At 36.2% G+C, this 19,091-nt stretch overlaps 1 protein-coding gene across 1 annotated transcript in view; it reads right to left on the bottom strand.

Moving 5' to 3' along the window:
- The window catches only part of LOC108475934 (uncharacterized), a 74,110-nt gene that overhangs the window by 11,839 nt on the left and 43,180 nt on the right, over nucleotides 1–19,091 (bottom strand). Inside the window, exons 46-58 of the mRNA XM_017777938.2 lie at nucleotides 18,621–18,751; nucleotides 18,031–18,534; nucleotides 17,062–17,886; nucleotides 16,881–16,957; nucleotides 15,443–15,893; nucleotides 15,209–15,295; nucleotides 14,078–14,233; nucleotides 13,793–13,977; nucleotides 12,701–13,237; nucleotides 11,874–12,051; nucleotides 11,636–11,778; nucleotides 11,417–11,543; nucleotides 10,767–10,988 (exon numbers count right to left, since the gene is read on the bottom strand). Of these exons, the coding sequence (XP_017633427.1) occupies nucleotides 10,767–10,988; nucleotides 11,417–11,543; nucleotides 11,636–11,778; nucleotides 11,874–12,051; nucleotides 12,701–13,237; nucleotides 13,793–13,977; nucleotides 14,078–14,233; nucleotides 15,209–15,295; nucleotides 15,443–15,893; nucleotides 16,881–16,957; nucleotides 17,062–17,886; nucleotides 18,031–18,534; nucleotides 18,621–18,751 (3,623 nt within the window). The remainder of the gene's footprint in view (nucleotides 1–10,766; nucleotides 10,989–11,416; nucleotides 11,544–11,635; nucleotides 11,779–11,873; nucleotides 12,052–12,700; nucleotides 13,238–13,792; nucleotides 13,978–14,077; nucleotides 14,234–15,208; nucleotides 15,296–15,442; nucleotides 15,894–16,880; nucleotides 16,958–17,061; nucleotides 17,887–18,030; nucleotides 18,535–18,620; nucleotides 18,752–19,091) is intronic.

The raw sequence follows: 19,091 nt of genomic DNA, 5'->3' as shown, positions 1-19,091 counted from the left end.
GGTGAATGTTGGAGGATAACTCGACGATGTTTTCGATGTGGGGCTACAGATCATTTCATCCGAGATTGTCCGAAGGTGAAAGTGCCACACCGCAACATCTCAAAGATCGATACCTCTTTCGTGTGAGAGGATCTAGTAGGGGTGGTTCGGGTTACGTGTCAGAGGTGGAGGTGTCGGAAGAAGCAGCGATATAGTTACACAACGATCGAGGCCGAGCGCCCGACCAGAGCGTACATAGTCCGGACCCGAGAGGAGGGCGATGCACATGATGTTGTTACAGGGTTGTCCAGCATACTTGGCATATGTTATTAATTCGATTCGGTTGGGAGTCGGTGCGATCGATTAGGATCAGACGTGAGTTTCAGATGTATTCGAGAAAAATTTCGGGCTTACCACGATGAGAGAGGTTGAATTTGCTATTGAGGTGTATCCAGTGCAGCACCAATTTCTATACTTCCGTATCGAATGTCGCATTTGAGTTAAAAGAGTTGAAGGTGCGATTACAAGGTTTACTAGATCGTGGATTTATTAGACCAAGCATTTCACCACGGGAGCTCGGTATTGTTTGTTAAAAAGAAAGATGGCTCTATGCGACTTTGTATTGATTACAAGCAGTTGAACAAGGTAACAATTAAAAATAAGTACCCGTTGCCTCGCATTGATGATTTATTTGATCGAGTTGAGAGGAGCTTACGTGTTTTCGAAGATTGACTTAAGGTCGGGTTACTATCGGTTGAAGGTAAAAGGAAGTGATGTCTAGAAGACGACTTTTAAATCGAGGTATGGCCATTATGAGTTCTTGGTAATGCCATTTGGGTTAACAAATTCCCAGTGCTTTTATGGATCTCATGAATCGTATCTTTCAGTAGTATTTAGATCGGTTTGTGGTGGTTTTCATTGATGATATATTGGTATATTCAAGACGAGGCGAACATGATCAAGATCTTGAATAGTTCTACAAATTTTGCGAGAGAAACAGTTGTATGGAAAGCTTAGTAATGTGAATTCTGGTTACCAGAAGTTGTATTTTTAGGACATGTAGTATCTATTGACGGGATTAGAGTTGATCCAAAGAAGATCGAAGCAATTGTTCAGTGGAAGGCGCCAAAGAATATATCGGAGGTACGCAGTTTTCTCGGTTTAGCTAGGTATTATAGGAGGTTTGTAAATGGATTCTCGAAGATAGCACTACCAATGACTAAACTACTGTAGAAGAATGTTCCTTTTATTTGGGATGATCAGTGTCAGAAAAGTTTTGAAACATTGAAGCGAATGTTAACCGAGGCACCGGTTTGACATTGCGAATCGGGTAAAGATTTTGTAGTGTATAGTGATGCTTCTTTGAGTGGTTTGGGTTGTGTATTGATGCAGGATGGGAAGGTAATAGCCTATGCATCTCGTCAATTGAAACCACATGAAAGGAATTATCCTACTCATGATCTTGAGTTAGCAGCTGTGATTTTTGCATTGAAGATTTGGAGACATTATCTTTATGGTGAAAAATGTTACATCTATACTGATCATAAGAGTTTGAAGTATCTTCTTTCTCAGAAGGAATTGAATTTGAGACAAAGGCGTTAGATCGAGCTTCTGAAAGATTATGATTGTGTTATAGACTATCATCCGGGAAGAGCTAATGTTGTAGCTGATGCATTAAGCAGAAAAGCTGTAATTGAATTAAAGGCAATGTTTGCACGACTTAGTATCACTGATGATGGGAGTCTTTTGGCTGAATTAAAAGTAAAACCGGTAATGTTTGATCAGATTAGATCAGCTCAGTTGGAAGATAACAAATTATTGAAGAAAAGAGAGATGATACAGAATGGTACAACAAAAAATTTTTTAGTATTGATGATTGTGGATGCTTGAGGTTTCGAAATCAGATTTGTATTCCAAATACTTCTGAGCTTAAAGAGTTAATTCTACGGGAAGCTCATGATAGTTCATTTGCTATGCACCCCGGAGGCACGAAAATGTATCGAGATTTACGAGAATTGTACTGGTGGCCTGGGATGAAAAAAGAGATAGTTGAATATGTCAGTAAATGCTTGGTTTGTCAGCGGGTGAAAGCAGAGCATCAGGTTCCTACTAGATTATTACAGCCGATTACTATTCCAGAATGGAAATGGGATCGTGTTACGATGGATTTCATTATGGGATTGCCATTGTCTGCAAGTAAGAAAAATGCTATATGGGTAATAGTTGATCGACTCACAAAATCGGCTCATTTTATAGCTGTCAGAATGGATTGGTCACTTCAGAAACTTGCAGAGGTCTATATTCGGGAAATTATAAGGTTGCATGGTATACCAGCTTTTATAATTTCTGATCGAGATCCTCGGTTTACATAAAGATTCTGGAAACAGTTACATGAGTCTTTGGGTACTAAACTTAATTTCAGTACAGCATTTCATCCACAGACTGATGGGCAATCTGAGCGAGTAATTCAAATTTTGGAAGATATGCTTCGAGCTTGTGTTATTGAATTTGAATCTAGTTGGGAACGTTACTTGCCGTTAGCTAAATTTGTTTATAATAACAGTTATCAGTCCAGTATTCAGATGGCTCCGTATGAAGCTCTATATGGTAGAAAATGTTGATCACCTATATGTTGGATAGAATTAAATGGAAAGAAGATAATTGAACCTGAATTAATTCGTGAAATAGAAGAAACAATCAAGAAGATTCAACAGAGATTAAAAGCAGCTTTTGACAGACAAAAATCTTATGCTGATCTGAAACGTCGGGACATTGAATACTCAGTCGGGGATAAAGTGTTTCTCAAAGTTTCTCCTTGGAAGAAAGTATTAAAATTTGGCCGAAAAGAAAAGTTAAGTCCTCGGTTTATCGGACCATATGAAGTTATAAAGAGAGTTGGACCAGTTGCTTACTGATTAGCTTTACCCCCGGAATTACAACAAATTCATGATGTTTTTCATGTTTCCATGTTACGAAGGTATCGATCGGATCCATCTCATATTATCTCTACTGAAAATATTGATATTAGACCAGATTTGTCATATGAAGAGGAACCAGTTCAAATACTAGCTCGAGAAGTGAAAGAATTAAGAAACAAACGAGTTCCTCTGGTAAAAGTACTGTGGAGAAGCCATAGTGTAGAAGAAGCAACGTGGGAGCCAGAGGAAACTATGAGATCACAGTATCCTCACTTATTTTCAGGTAAAATTTCGAGGACAAAATTTTTTTAAGGGGGGAGGAAATGTAACGACCCAAAATCCGTGGGCACCAGAAAAGTGTATTATCGGGCCTCCGTCTTAGTGAAATAAGTTCGAAAATAATTATTAAAAATAATTATGAGTCTAGTAGTGTGTTTAATTAGGTTTTAATTAAGTAAATTTAGCTTAATTTAGAGTAATTAGTAAAAATGATTAAATTAAATAAGGGTAAAAGTTTAATTATAGATTAAAGAAAAATTAGAAGGACTTAAGAGGAAATTAAACCATTTCCTATAGTGAAGCGGTTTAACGTGGAAAATATCAAAGATTTTATTGATTAAAAAATATATATTTATTTAATAATTAAGTATATTATATTATATTATATTATATATAAAAGAGACAAATAAGTTAAAAGAAAAGAAAAGAAAACGAAAATAGAGAAGAAAGCAGGGAGAAAGAAGAAATAAAAGGGAAAATAGGGTTTATGAAGTTTGGAGTTAATTGGTAAGCTCAATCAAGTCCTTTTCTCATAATTTTGATATTTTAGAAGTCTTAAAACAAGTTTTTGATGAAATTAAGTTGTTAGTTTGGAAGTTCTTAGGTTTTTAAACAAAGTTCATGTTGAATAAAATGATGAAATAGGGTTTAATTGAATGAAATTCAAGTTAGAATAGATATAAGGATTGAATTGCAAAGTAAGCTATAAGTTTTGTGTTGTAGGGACTAAATTGAGGAAAATTCGGAATTAAGAAAATATGTTGAAAATTTAATAGTTAAATTTGAGTTTAAATGAAATTTGAATAGGAATAAGGTGTAAATTGGTGTTATAAATTTGGTTATTAACATTTTACATCAAAAGCAGTTTTGGGAAGTAGTAATGGTCGACTTTGAAAATTTACTAAAATTTTATAAATTGAACTAGAGGATGAACAAAATATGGAATTAAAGCTTATTGAGTCTAATTTCTTATAGTAGAAACAGTGTAAGCAATTAATTGATGAATCAAGAGATATTTGAAATTTTGTAATACTGGTTCGGGATGATTTCGAGATGCCCTGTTTTAACTTTGGAAAATCATTAAAATTGTAAAAAATTATTATGGAGTGTAATTTATATATGTGAACTCCTTAATGAATCTAGTTTCAAAATAAATAAACAAGAACCTTATTCGAGTTCTGTACAATGAGATAATTTATTTTTAGTAGAGAGAGGTCGAACTGTCAAATGAAATAACAGGGAGTATTTAACGAATAAAGCTGTACTAAATGGCTAGACCAAAATTCGGAAATTTTATGGTTAGAAGATATATGAGTCTAGTTTTAAGGAAAATTTACGGATATTAATTTGGAGTTTCAGTAGCTCAAGATATAAATAATTTAGTAACAATGACTCAAGTAGACAGACTTAATGGTGAAATTATATATATATACATTAAAATGGTTAAATTTGCATGTTTAGGCTCATGAATTAAATTGAATCATGTTGTATTGATGATTATAAATTATTATTTTCAGTAGCCAACAAAGAACACGAAACATCAACATCGAAAGGAAAGGAGAAAGTCATCGAGGACTAAAAGCGGAGAATTACGGTGTGTATTACTATAATTCAATTTTAATTATTATTGATTGCTGAAATTTTAATTGTTATGTATGGTAAATAAGACTTGAGGTAAGTATGTGAAATTGAAATTAGAAAAAGCAAAATAATGCCCTATTAACTCGTCGGACTAGATTCGATACAAATGGCATGCCATTGGATTTGTGATGTGATGAAGAGATTGTAGTTCGGCTGAGAAGATGTTTCTGTTATTATATACTTCGATTTATCCGAATAGGCATTTAATGCCTTATTGGTGTGTTGGGAGGATATATTATACCGGTGTGTTATGGAGGATTTACAATATTCCGGGTGTGTTTGGGTTGGATATTCTGGTGTGTTTGGGTGGAAATTCGTGTATCTGTCATAGTCCGAGCTTTGTTAATAGGGTAAATAATTGAAATGAAATTTTGAAAATGAGATTATTTGTTTTAGCACTATTGAAAAGTACGAGAAAGAATGTATGAGTTAAATTATGAATTGAGTTAGTATGAGAAAAATGAATTATGAATTTAAGATTTTATGAAGTAAAATAATTATATATAAAAGTAGTTTAAATAATTATAAAATTTATGGTTGATGTTTGTAATTTATTAATATTAAATAGTCACGATTTATAGTAATACCTTGAGTATATCCATACTCAACAGACAGTTGTTTCCGTGCTTGTGAGTTAGTAGAAGTCAAGTGTCCCGATTCAAGATCCGAACAATCCCGACTCCAACACAAACTTGGTGATGTATATTTTCTTTTGGGTAAAGGTGGCATGTACATAGGTGTTGTTTAGTCACTTGAATATGTATATTACTTTGGGTAGTGAAGGATGAATTATAAAATTTAGATGGTTAAATGAAATGGAAAGAAAAGTACATGATATTTTGATACATGAACATTAAGTTGTTAAATGAATGAAGTTTTTAACCAATTTTGAATGATGCTATGATAGTAATTAAGTTAAAATTTTGTTAATGATATAAATATTAGTTATATGATTGTGAAATATTGGTGTTGGTTGTTTTGGTTTGAATTTGCGGGAGGTTTAGGTAAAAATAAGCGAAATCTTGAGAATTTTTATAAAAAATTTGGAATACTCGAACAAGTCCCGTTATACTTTTAATACGTGTTTGAACTTCGAGAGTTCAAGATAGAGACTTAATTATTATATTATACCATGAAAGTCATATTAATTGTAAATTATTAGTAAGTTGTCTGATATGTCCGGTAATGCCTTATAATCTCGTTCCGGTAACAGTTTGGGGTTAGGGAGTATTACATCTGCCCTCATCTCCAAAGGTCCACAGCCACAAAAACCACGTGCTGGAAATGATTCTGGATCAACCAGGCCATGGTGTAACCACTGCAACCGTGTTGGTCATACAAAGGAAAAGTGCTTCAAACTCCATGGCTATCCTGAAAAAAAAACAGAAGGATAATAAGACTGCCCTGTTATCCTCCACTGCTGCAGAAGATGTTCTCGATGTTCGCCTAACCAAAACCCAACTTGAGACTCTCCATAAGATACTTGGTACTTCCACTGCTCATGGATCTCTAGCCACCCAAGGTACTGCCCTCAATATTGCCTTTGAATCAAATAATCAATCCTCTTGGATACTCGATTCGGGTGCATCCGATCACATGACGGGTAACTCTACTTTGTTTCACACCTACACCCCTTGTCATGACAAGTCCCGAATCCGCATAGCTGATGGTTCTTACTCACCTGTGGCTGGAGTAGGAGAAGTACAAATAACAGAGAATTTTTCTCTCGATAAAGTCCTATATGTCCCAAACTTGTCCTGCAATTTACTTTCAATCAGTAAACTTACTAAGGATGAAAAACTTCTTGCTGAATTTCTGCAATTGGATGTGTGATACAGGAACAGAAATCGGGGAGGATGATTGACACTGCTAAAGTTGATGATGGACTGTATGTTTGGTATAAAGACAGCACACAAGGAAGATTGGCTCTATCCACTTCAAAAGAGGACACAATTATGTTATGGCACCGTAGGTTAGGGCATCCAAATTTTTTGTATTTGAAAAAACATCTTCCGTTGTTATTTCAAAATAAAAGTATTAATTCCTTGAAGTGTGAAATTTGCCAATTATCCAAACATACCCGTGTGCCATTCCCATTAAAACCATATATCCAGTCCTAACCATTTTCATTAATCCACAGTGACCTATGGGGAGCCAGCCGAGTGAAAAATATTACAGGGGCTAGGTGGTTTATAACATTCATTGATGATCACACTAGAGTATGTTGGGTCTATCTCCTCAAAGAAAAATCTGAAACACCCAAAGTATTCCAAAATTTTCACTCAATGGTTCGAACCCAGTTCAACTCTACCATACATACTCTCCACACTGACAATGGGAGAGAATACTTTAACTCTGTCCTAAGCCCATACCTTTCTGACCAAAGCATTATACACCAAAGCTCTTGTCCTGACACTCCTCAACAAAACGGGATCTCCGAGAGAAAAAATCGTCATCTCTTTGCTGTAGCTCGAGCCATAATGTTCACCATGAATGTTCCAAAATACTTGTAGGAGAGAGGTCCTCCTCCTTGCTGCTATCTCACAAACCGAATGCCATCAAAGGTCCTCAATTTCCAAACACCTCTAAATACCCTTCTAAAGTTCTTTCCTCTATTTCTTGTCTCTAATCTTCCAGCCAAAATATTCGGTTGCAAAGTTTTTGTCCATAACAATCAACCAAATCAATCCAAACTTGATCCTTGAGCCCACACCTGCATCTTCATTGGATATTCCCCCACACAAAAAGGCTATAAGTGTTACTCACCAACCTTGCGCCGAATGTTTGTCTCTCGGGATGTTACCTTTTTTGAAAATGAACCATACTTTGCAGCATCTCATCTTCAGGGGGAGACTTTCAATGAAAATGAGACCCTTAATACTCTCCTCATTATACCTCATGATCCTACAACTACTATCACAAACAAGTCTAACAACCAAGGTGCTATGGTAATCCCAGATTTAGAGATTGTTTCCCCTGTGCAGCAAGAAATTAGCCGGATCCTTCCAAATAACAATACCACCAACGAAGTACAGTCCCCTGAAGTACAGCCCCCTGATCAAGGAAAACATCAAAAACAGGTTCCCAAAATACAGGTTTACTCTCGAAGGAATCGATCTCCTGAAACTGATACAGTAGTGCCAATTGTATCCCCAACCGAGGACTGTTCTGAAATAGAAGTCTCACCTCCGTCACCATCCATCTATATTCTAATTGCAGTTCGAAAGGGCACAAGGAGCTGCACTCAACACCCTATTTCTCGGTTTGTATCCTATAAAAATTTATCTAAGTCTTACAAAACTTTTATGACTAATGTTGATTCTGTAAAAACTCCAAAAAATATAGAAGAGGCTCTTGAATCAGCTGAGTGGAGACAAGCTGTGATGGAAGAAATGAAGGCCCTCAAAAACAATGAAACATGGGAAGTCTCGGATCTACCTAAGGAAAAAAAAACAGTAGGATGCAAATGGATCTTCACTACGAAATTTAAACCCGATGGCCGTATTGACTGATACAAGGCTCGACTTGTGGCTAAGGGCTTCACTCAAACTTATGGTCTTGACTACGACGAGACGTTTGCACCAATTGCCAAGCTAAACACCATTCGAGTCCTCCTATCTCTTGCTGCCAACCTTGATTGGCACTTGACTCAATTGGATGTAAAAAATGCTTTCCTCAACAGAGAATTAAGTGAGGAAGTGTACATGGATTTCCCACCCGGGTTTGAAGAAAGCAAGGGCCAAGTGTGTAAGTTGAAGAAATCCTTGTATGGGCTGAAACAATCTCCACGGGCGTGGTTCAGCCGTTTTGCAAAAGCTATGACCAGCAGAAATTACACTCAAGGGCAGGCAGACCACACCATGTTCTACAAGCACTCGGAAAAGGGAAAATGCTGCATCCTCATCGTTTATATAGACGATATAATATTAACAGGAGATGACTCAAGCGAAATTGTGAGGTTGAAAGAATTCCTTGGTACAGAGTTCGAGCTTAAAGACTTGGGGAATTTTAAATACTTTCTTGGTATGGAGATGGCAAGGTCCCAAGCAGGTATTTCCATCTCCCAAAGGAAATATGTTCTTGATCTATTGTCAGAAGTTGGTTTGATGGGCTGCAAACCAGCCGAAACTCCTATGGAATTTAACCTTAAATTGGGAATTGATGAGGATGGAGAAGAAATCGACAGGGGGAGATATCAACGACTAGTAGGAAGACTCATCTACCTATCTCACACCCGTCCAGACATAGCCTTCAGTGTAAGTGTTATCAGTCAATACATGCATGCCTCGAGGGAGAAGCACCTAGAAGCTGCATATAGAATATTAAGGTATCTGAAAGGGACTCTTGGTAAAGGCCTACATTTCAAGAAAGCGCCAACCGAATGTGGAAGTCTACACCGTCTGATTAGGCGAGGTTACATTAACAATAGGCGCTCTACAAGTGGCTATTGTAGTTATGTTTAGTGTAACCTCGTGGACGTGGAGAAGCAAAAATAGTCTGTTGTAGCAGCGGTCTGAGAGGCGAGTATCGAGCACTATCTCATGGTATATGCGAAGGAGTTTAGATACAAAGACTTATGGGGAACTAAAAGTGCCTTACACTGTGCCTATGAAAATGTCTTTGTGACAACCAGCAAATTGTCAAGCATAGCACATAATCACATGCATCATGATCGCACCAAACATGTGGAAATACATCGCCACTTTATAAAAGAAAAATACACTCGGGAGAAGTGTGCATCACTTACCTACCTACTAGACAACAAGTTGCGAGACATATTAACTAAAAGTTTGAGCGAAACATGTTTGAAGAAGTTATTGGCAAGCTGGGTTTGATAAACATCTACACTCCAACTTGAGGGGGAGTGTTGGAATTCCTAAGATTAAGGACATAAAACTTACCTTATTATTAGGAGTTCTCTTGTAAATAGAAACTAATCTCAGTCACTGATTCTTAGGAAGTTACTATTTTTTAGGGATTGTTTTCCTCGTTTGTGTGAATTCCTCTCTTTATAGGTGTAAACTAATTAGCAGAATAATATAATCTTTTTCTCTAAGTTTCTTTTAAAGGAATAAAATTTCTTTAATAACTAGAACATATGCTTGCTTGCGTTTAGCAAGTTCACACACACCTCACAATGAAAATTTAGAAAGAAAAACAGAGGTGATCATTGCTTCACAAAATACACAGTATTAAGGCCGAAAACAAAGGATAAAAAAGAAAATCCTAAAGCTCTAATACCATGTTGCAAACTAAAAATGACTGTAAGGAAGTGTCAAAAATTGAAAAGAGATTTTGAATTATGAGTGATATCTTTGATGAGAAAAGTATGTAGATATCTTTGATGAGAAAAGTATGTAGATATCTTTGATGAGAAAAGTATGTACATATTTATAGTAAACACCCTAGGCTAAATAGGGAAATAACTCAAGAAATAAAATATCTCCAAAAAATCTACTGCTAACCTCTTCCAAAATCTGCACTAAATCCAAACCCTAATGATAGCAACGAATAAACCAGTGAATTAAATCCCTGCATTCAAGGGATTTGTTAGTTCCATCAATGTTAGACAGGATTCAAGGGTGAGGCAAATAAATCAAAAAAGGAACTTACAGGTGGCATTCTGGGGCAAAAACGGGTTTTATAATCAATCTTTTACATACACTTTCATTTTCAATCGATCATTAAACCATCTAAGATACAGAATGTTAGTAAAGCCAACTTTACAAGAGGGTAAAAATACTACATTCATAATTCACAAATTTATTCTCAACCAACAGCCATCACTCAGGGTTTAGGGCTATTATACACACCATTCAGGCACCAGTAAACAAGGCACATCATAGATTTCTGTAGTTATTTTTGCAATAACTAGTGCAGCATGGACAAATCAAAGAAACTTTGCAATAAGAGTATGTTTAGTAATCTGAATTTTGGTTTGTGACATACCTGTCTCTGTCGGCTTTGAATGAATTTCTTATCCATTGATAAAGCAGCCACTCCTTTACTCATATGTCCAAGAGCACTACTTGCGTTGCTCAATATATCAAGACCAGAGAGCAACCGAAGTGGTTGACCAAGAAGATCATTTTTGATGTTTGAAATAGCATTGTTAATCATCATACTCTGCCTCATGCACAAATTCTCATGAAATCTTTGATTTAGCTTGACCTATTATTCAACACTTGTATTACATGTGCATAATAAATGAAAATAAGGTCACAAAAGTTGGTTTAGCAAAACTTTGATATATACATAGCTCAGAGAGTTGCTTGAGGTACTGCATCCATAGAATAGTACTTAATTAACAGAAAATATATAAGTTCATAGAATGTTTTCAGTCTTATGCTGCCAAACCGTTGTAATTACCAAAACGAAATGAATCTATCAACAAATTTACTGCAATTTTCAGATCTGTATTCGGAGGCCATGAATCTTAGCAGATATTTATGCTACAAAGTTATATAATCTCTCTGCATCTTCTTCTGGCTTACATTTGCTAATGTAAGTGGCTTTTCAGATCCAGGTAGATAATTGAAGATCATAATACAGGAAGAACTATAAACAAGGAAACAAAAGGGATTAAACGTAACACTTACAGTCATATTCTCTGTGTTCCCTAATGCAGTCATTAAGGATGACCAAAAGCCAAGGACTCCCCTAGGGCGTTGGCTAGGCGACATAGCCATTGATACTTTCAGTCTAACTTCTGAGATGTTGAGAATCCTGTATTTCATGTTAAATACAAATCATATGGCTCAAGCAATCAAATTCAGAGCAAAGCTTTGAATATGAAAATAGGAAAGGTTTTCACTTACCCAATATGAATGATAGGATCAAATGACACAGCTGTTGTGTTACTATCAGATAACCTACTGAGATTGACCTGCTGCATCATCTCATGAATGCGCCATATAATAGGTTCATGAATGTTTATTAGAAATGCAGAATTATCGGGCCCCTGGTAATAAGCCAGTCAAAATAAATATGACTATATAAACAACTAAGTTGAAAAAATAAAACTCTGCTCAAGCCTTTAAGAGTTAACATGCTTACATGGAAACCTATATATGGATAGACAGATAGATCCAGTGATCCCTTTGTCTGTAGAGTCACAGAAATTTTCAAAATATAATCAGTTTCCTGCCCAATTTTCTGTGGCCTGAATAAAACTGGTGTTGGGGTTAATGGCAACTGGTTATCCATTTGAATTCCTCTCATTCTTAATTTGAACCTTAAATAACAAAAAGACATAATCAGTAAACAATCATAAACAGTTAGACAAAGAGGAACGAATTCTGGTAATGTGAATCTACTATACTAAACATCTATTCTGTCTGCATAACAAGTTGACAGTTTATCATGTTCTCTGCAAAATAGTGTACCCCAAAGCATAGTTGTGCTAAATCTATAGCGTTCAATTCATAAAGTCAAAAGCCCTCCTTGAGGCTAGAAGGGGAAAATCAAGCAAGTTTAGAGCCTCTTAGTGTTTAACTTGCACATGAAATGAATTTATAGTTAATAAAAACACATGTAATAGTGTGACTTATACATGATGGTAATTGTGTTAAGTGATCCTATGAAGAATGGGTAATGAAAATCCACAATGAATTAGTAGACAGTTTACCACTTGAAACGTAACTGCCAACAAAAGCAGACCACCTGGAACCAGTAATATGTAATGATTTCATGATTCAAGAATAAAACCAAGTTTAGTTTTTTACTGTAAGGCATGCTATGAATGGTTCAAATAAAAAAGAACTCGTGGACATTATTTTTGGTAGAAATGGGTCAATTCTTCTTAGTACAAGCTAATTTGCATTGTGATCATATAAATCTTGCTTTATTACAGCAAGACAAAGTTTATTAGAAACAGAGCATACCTGCTAAGCCCAGAGCCCAAGCCACTTGAATATGCCAAATGAACATTTTGCAATGACAGGTATAATATCTCCTCAGGTGTATGGTCAATAATAGACACTCCAAGCTCAGCAAACTCGACAATAAAATGAAACTCACATTCTGAGGTGGACCGTGGGTGCTGTTGATGAGACTCACTTCTGGAGAGCTCTGATAACGTGGATGGAATCATTTGGCTAATGATTACAGGAGGCTCATTTTCAGGCATCCAGTCACTGATCTTAACAACATTTACTTTTTCTTCTTTCAGGATGGTAATCCGTAAAGCTTGGGCAGGTCCTGCCACATCAATTGGCAGATGATCGAAAATCTCATCTATATTGTACTTGCCTGACCTTGATGGGTCAGCTCCATCTGCAAGGATTTCCAACAAATGCCGTCGACCAAGATCTTCCCATAAGAAAGAAACAGCTGTATTGGGAAGAAGGAAGTGCCATGAATCACTGGTACCATCCACTTGCTGGAAGAGAATTGGTAAGAAAATGGAACGATTTTCAATCCTGTTCCCGGAAGATAATAATATTATAATGAAAGAGAAGATGAAAGAAATGCAGTAAGGAATTCAAGAAAGGGGATACATGCATGTAAAATTGGAAAACCAACCAGAGACGAAGTATCTGTCCACTACACCTACAACCTAACCTGATCCAACCCCATTTGACTTCTAAACTCAGTGACTTAACCTGACTGACCTCAGATAGAAGCAACAGAATGGATTTGAATACTCCAAAACTTAAATTGAGCATAGCTTTTATTGTTTTCTTATTTTGAACCACAACTTAATTAAGAAATAGTACATACTATAATACAAATTATTTAAGGGAATGACCAAAACGTGACTTTATGTGAACCAAAATTGAGCAAGTTGAAATCCTATGCAACACAGAAGCAATATGACTGATACCATAACCCAGCCCCAAATGACTCAATCCAAACTGACCCAACTAGACCCCCAGCCACTCTTATATGCCTGGGACACAGGATAATGCATATAGTAAAAGGAAAAGAGTGTTTAACGAAGTTTTAGAAGTACATGCACTGGTGTAATGTGTAACCTGTAAGGACTTGATGAGGAATTTGGGCGGAAGATAACTTCATAGCGTGAGCTTTTTGTGCCACTTCTAACTTCAATCTTTAAAAATAAGTGATCACTTCCAGTGTCATTTTTCAAAGAAATGCGCATCACACCTTCAGTAGAAACACTAAAAGGTTTACTCCACCTGTATCCATCTACCTGCAACTGAAATAAAAAGAAGTTCAGTTGGCAATTAGTCAAAGCAAATATAAGAATGCATGCAGGAAAATATATTGAATCACTGCTATAACCGATGTACACTCACCTTCAACAACTCAACTTTTGAAGAACTCTGCCACCCAAAGAGCTTTGGGGGATCAGTGGGATGGATCCATTCCACTGTCTCAGAATAACACTGCTGAAGACAAAAACTTAAACCAACCCTATTGACAAACAACATGTATGGCTGAAGATGAATGACCTGAACATCAAATATTGCAAGTAATTACTAAATGACTAAAAAAATCTATACAAAAATTGTCTATAAACTATTTTATATGTTGGACTGCTTCAAAATATAATTTCCATTATTTAGTATAAACATCTAAGTTGAAGCTTTTTAAGCATGTGCCAGGACACAGGGCTTCTTTGTCTTGAACCATTAAAATATCCTTTCCATTTTGATTCAATACTAGTTGCTATCAGGCTGAGTACTGATGGCTTGTAAATGCTATAGGTTACTCACATAATCTACAATCACACTGGTGGGACCGATTTGTGGGGTCAGAAAATACCAACAGTATTTCTCTAAAGAAGATCCCACCTTATCGAATAGATTTCTCAAACTAGATAGCCAAACGCACGTAAGCAATAATGTTCATTAATCTGGTCTACAAGAAATTTCATAAGAAAAAGTTCACGATCTTCAACCTACTGCTACATTATCAATTTGCCCGAGTATGTAGCAGCAAAGTTTTGGCTTTTGTTTACAGGAAGAGGCTATATTAGAACATTGATGGCAATAAGAAGGAAACATAAGAAGGCAGGATTTTCAAAGGGCTAGTGATTAAACTTTATGCAACTATAGCAAGCAAACTAGAACTGGATCGGCAGCTTGTTTTACAGAAATAAGCAGGAAGAGGTAACATATAAGACCAAAAACTGGTTATTGTATCATGGCCGCAATGATCTGAATGCCAACTGACAATTTTATCCTACACAATAAGAGAGGAAAAAGAAAATATTGCACAGGCTATAAAAATCGCAACTAAGGTTTGCATCTAAACCAGGACCAAAATTTACAAGGATGGATAGAGATAACTTCCAAAAGTTCAAACCAATGAGGAAAACAGTGAACATAGATAAAAAGAATAAAACTACTAAAGTTTTATTATGAGAGAATGGAACAAAAGAACGACAATAACATATAAAGCATCAAGAATCTCAAAATTTCCACCTTTGTTCTGTCTGTGGTCATATTAACTAGAGCTGAAAGCTTATAGTAGTACCCCTTTGAACTGAATGCCTTTACATCAAAACGTTCCTGGAATAGTTACAGTTCTGTTAGCATCACAAATGGTTGCAACACCTCCAAAATTTATCAGAACCAGAACCACCCCTTATTTCCACCTAGCCCACAGATCAAACAAGATACATAAGCATGTAGACATCTAGACCACTAACATATTACCTTCTTTTCAAGCTCAAGAAGAGAAATCCCAGGACTGTAGATTTCAGAATCTCGGAGAGCCACAGCAATGCCAATACGTGGGGACACATATGTATCCTTTTGTGCTGTAAACAGTGTAACACCACTACGACCGGCAGAGTCTTGTGGGGAAAGCATACTAGCTATTGGACTGGTGTCCTCAATAGCTTCAAGTACTTGAATGTTTCTCCTTGGACCTGAATGTCTCCTTTCAGTCAAGTACGAAGGGGTCCTCAAAACTGTTCTTGTAGATTTAACTGCTTTAGATGAACGTGAATCCATATCCGCATTATCTGAACCTTCAATTTCTACCACTTGATAAGCTAGAGGCAGAGCTGAATCATTAATGATCCAATATGGAACAAAAAACCTAATTGTCTTTGGTGCAGCACCTGTTCCTCCCATATCACGTTCAACGCTCACACGCAATCTCCTGCAAAAGCACATGAAAGGACTATGGATAACATTAAAAGATGTACTTTTTTAATAAGAAAAAACTAGAATGCAGTAACCTTAAGAGTATTCAAACAGTTACTAATTAACATTTTATCGGGCAACTGTACCCATGTTCTTTATTTTTAGAAAATAAATTCCATCAAAGTTGATCATACGAAGGAACCTACATAATCAAGAATTATATTCATATTCTTTTCACTTATCTTGTGAATCCATTATTGGTAAAAGATATAGAGAATAATGGCATCAAATTTGACACCATTCAATTAGGTTTTTGTACACTTGGAACTGAACATTATAAAGGAGAAACAAACATGAGAGGAAAATGTATCCTTTAGTTCCATTTTCCATCTTAAGAAGTGGCCAACTTTACATGTCAGTGAAGAATGAAGGAGATTATCCAGCAAAAATCAAACAAGGTTCCTACATACTTAGGATCACAAAAGCACATTTAAACCTATTATGAAAAGTATAAGCTAATTTAGGAGGGGAAAATATATAAAAGTACAAAGCATCAAACTCATTTATGCATGCAGAACCTCTGTATCAGTCTGGATCTAGGATTTTTTTTTTTAGGATCTAGAGAGAATTAAAAGCTGAAGTAAATATCAAAACAGTAAATATAATTAAACAGTAGCATACTTTCTAACCCTCTCCCCCCTCTCTTAAAACAGGCAGTGTTTTAAATCTATATTGCCAAAGAATAAGCATTTGTTGTGCGAGAAAAAAATATGGCAACCGAGAATGAAACTTCTGAAGGAAGACAAAGTCCAGTTTATTTTAAAACTTGTTCATTTTGTTTGTACTTGAATCCAAGGGAAATGGACCCAGACATTGCACAGTAAACAGCATAGGAAAAATATGGTAATTCTGCAGTATCCTCCCATGCTTACAAATCACAAGAATGTAGAAACTAAAATTATTAGAGATGACCATCTGTGAACAAGAAAATAGGAGCCACAACCTTTTACTTTGCTGGTGGAGCATCCAGAAAGATGAAATGTGAGCACTGGAAGAAAGATCCAGAATAAGAACCGGGTCCTGCAAATAATAATGCAGTCAGCACAAAGATTTAATACATGATGGCTTACAGATGAGAACAAAAAAAAAAAAAGGCATTGTCCGATTAAAGTTAAACCCATTACCTTTTCCAAAACCCAATCACTCTGCACAAGAAATGAAAGATATATAGGTCTTTGGATGTCCACTGAATATATATGAGCACTCATACGTGAAGATATGATTCCATGCTCTCGCTCAATATAATTTCGGTCTTTTGTTTTTTCCCATATTGTGAATTCAGCTGGACAAGACAGTCGATTTTCCAACTTCAAAGGTGAATTAACAGAGATTCTCCAATCGTAGACAGGATGATTAAACTCAGTATGAAGGGCTGATGCATCTGCACCTACACTGAGCCAAATTTGTCTGCTTTCAACAGTAGGGCTACAACAAAGAAGTATATCCTTTTTTTCAAGTTGATTTAACAGAAGGGCAAAATTGGGCTTTTTGCTTCCTTGTGGTGAAGTACTTTTAATATAACATTGATCTACAAAAGGCTGGTCCTTTCCACTTGCAAAATTAGAAGTGACAGCAACAACAACGGTATGACCCCAAGCATATGGGGGGTGAGGATAATCAGCACTAGGACGAATGCGTAAACACTGATCAGATGCTTTAGAAGTACTTCCCCATGATAAAACAGTAGAACATCCAGGGTTTATGGTAGTAAAGTCGTTCTTTACGCAACATTTTTCTTTCTCAGCAATTAGTTGTTTTGTTCGGATCCAACGCCTTCGACGCACAACATCATGACCAGATTTAATATGCGACTTCGAAGAAGTTGGGGGCCATTGATTTGGATAGTCAGCAGCACAAGCCCAGCCATCTTCATCAACAAATTGGGATTTATCGATAGTCCATGTTGATATCCATTCCCACCCGTTAGGTAGGGAAGGTTCAAAAAATTCCTTCCAAATATAGGTGAAGTAAGAACATACATAATACCAAGAATGCCAAATATATATCTAGAGATAGATAGATAGATAGATAGATGGTCATGCAACAAAAGATATCCAAAAAAGATGGAAACCTTCATATGCAAAATCACTAACCTTCGATGAACACGAGAAGTCTCTGGTGCTCCAGCATGCTGGATCACTACCCTGAAAACCAGGCCACTTATTGCCCCAACCAGATATCGGATGATACCGCTGATTTTCAAAGATCTCTTCTACCACTATGTTAGGAGTGCTTGATCCTGAATCCTGAGTCATTGACACGTGACATACTGAAATATCCAAATTAACATCAGAATCATTTACAACAGTTGCAAGACCCCTGAAAATGGCATGCTTCTTTCCGTTTCTCATAACAACTTCCATTGCAATGAATTCACTTTGGAATGATTTGGGGACTACTGACAACGGAAGCAGTGAACGAACGCTCTCCCATGGACCCTCTGATCCAAGCCTAACCCAGAAACCTATGTCCTTATCAGAAGCATCCCTGCTTTCAGCATCTCTTTGAAAAATTGCAGTTGTATTCCTCTCAAAATAAGATGTGGAAACAAAGATTTTAACATGGCCATGAGTATCTTCAACATTATTGGAATGAACCTGTAAAGAAATGACAGATAAAAAATTCTATTTAAACAAAGAAAGGCCAAGTTATTGGACCAAAGATGCAGAAAAGAGTAAATCACCTTTCTCCTCAATGAATATGATTCAATATTCTGAGTATCATTCCGTGGAGGCAGCATCCTTGATGAAGATAGCTTTTTTAAAATATTGGCACGATGACCAATAGGAAAAGAAAGTGCACCAACAACTTCACCTGCTTTTTTTTAAGTTACAAAATAAAGAGACTAAAGCACACATATAAGTGTTCAAGTTTGAGTTAAGAGGATGACTTGAGCAGAATAAGTGAATATTTGCTGTATATAAATTTAAACAATAAAGAAAAACCTTCTAGCAGAATATCAGTCACTTAGAAGATATCAAGAGATAAAACTAAATAAAAAACTACCAGACAGAACAAATCATGATAGAAATTTCAATGGCCATATATGTACTTATTACCACACAATAAATGAAATTGAATGCAAGGAATGTTAACTCCTTAAAATAAAAGAGTCACAGATTTAGCGTAACAAGCAACAAAAACTAGAAAAACT

Source organism: Gossypium arboreum, chromosome 3 (assembly GCF_025698485.1).
Source record: "Gossypium arboreum isolate Shixiya-1 chromosome 3, ASM2569848v2, whole genome shotgun sequence".
Taxonomy (NCBI): Eukaryota; Viridiplantae; Streptophyta; class Magnoliopsida; order Malvales; family Malvaceae; genus Gossypium; species Gossypium arboreum.
The sequence above is the reverse complement of the archived record's forward strand: the minus strand, read 5'-3'. Positions and strand labels throughout refer to the sequence as shown.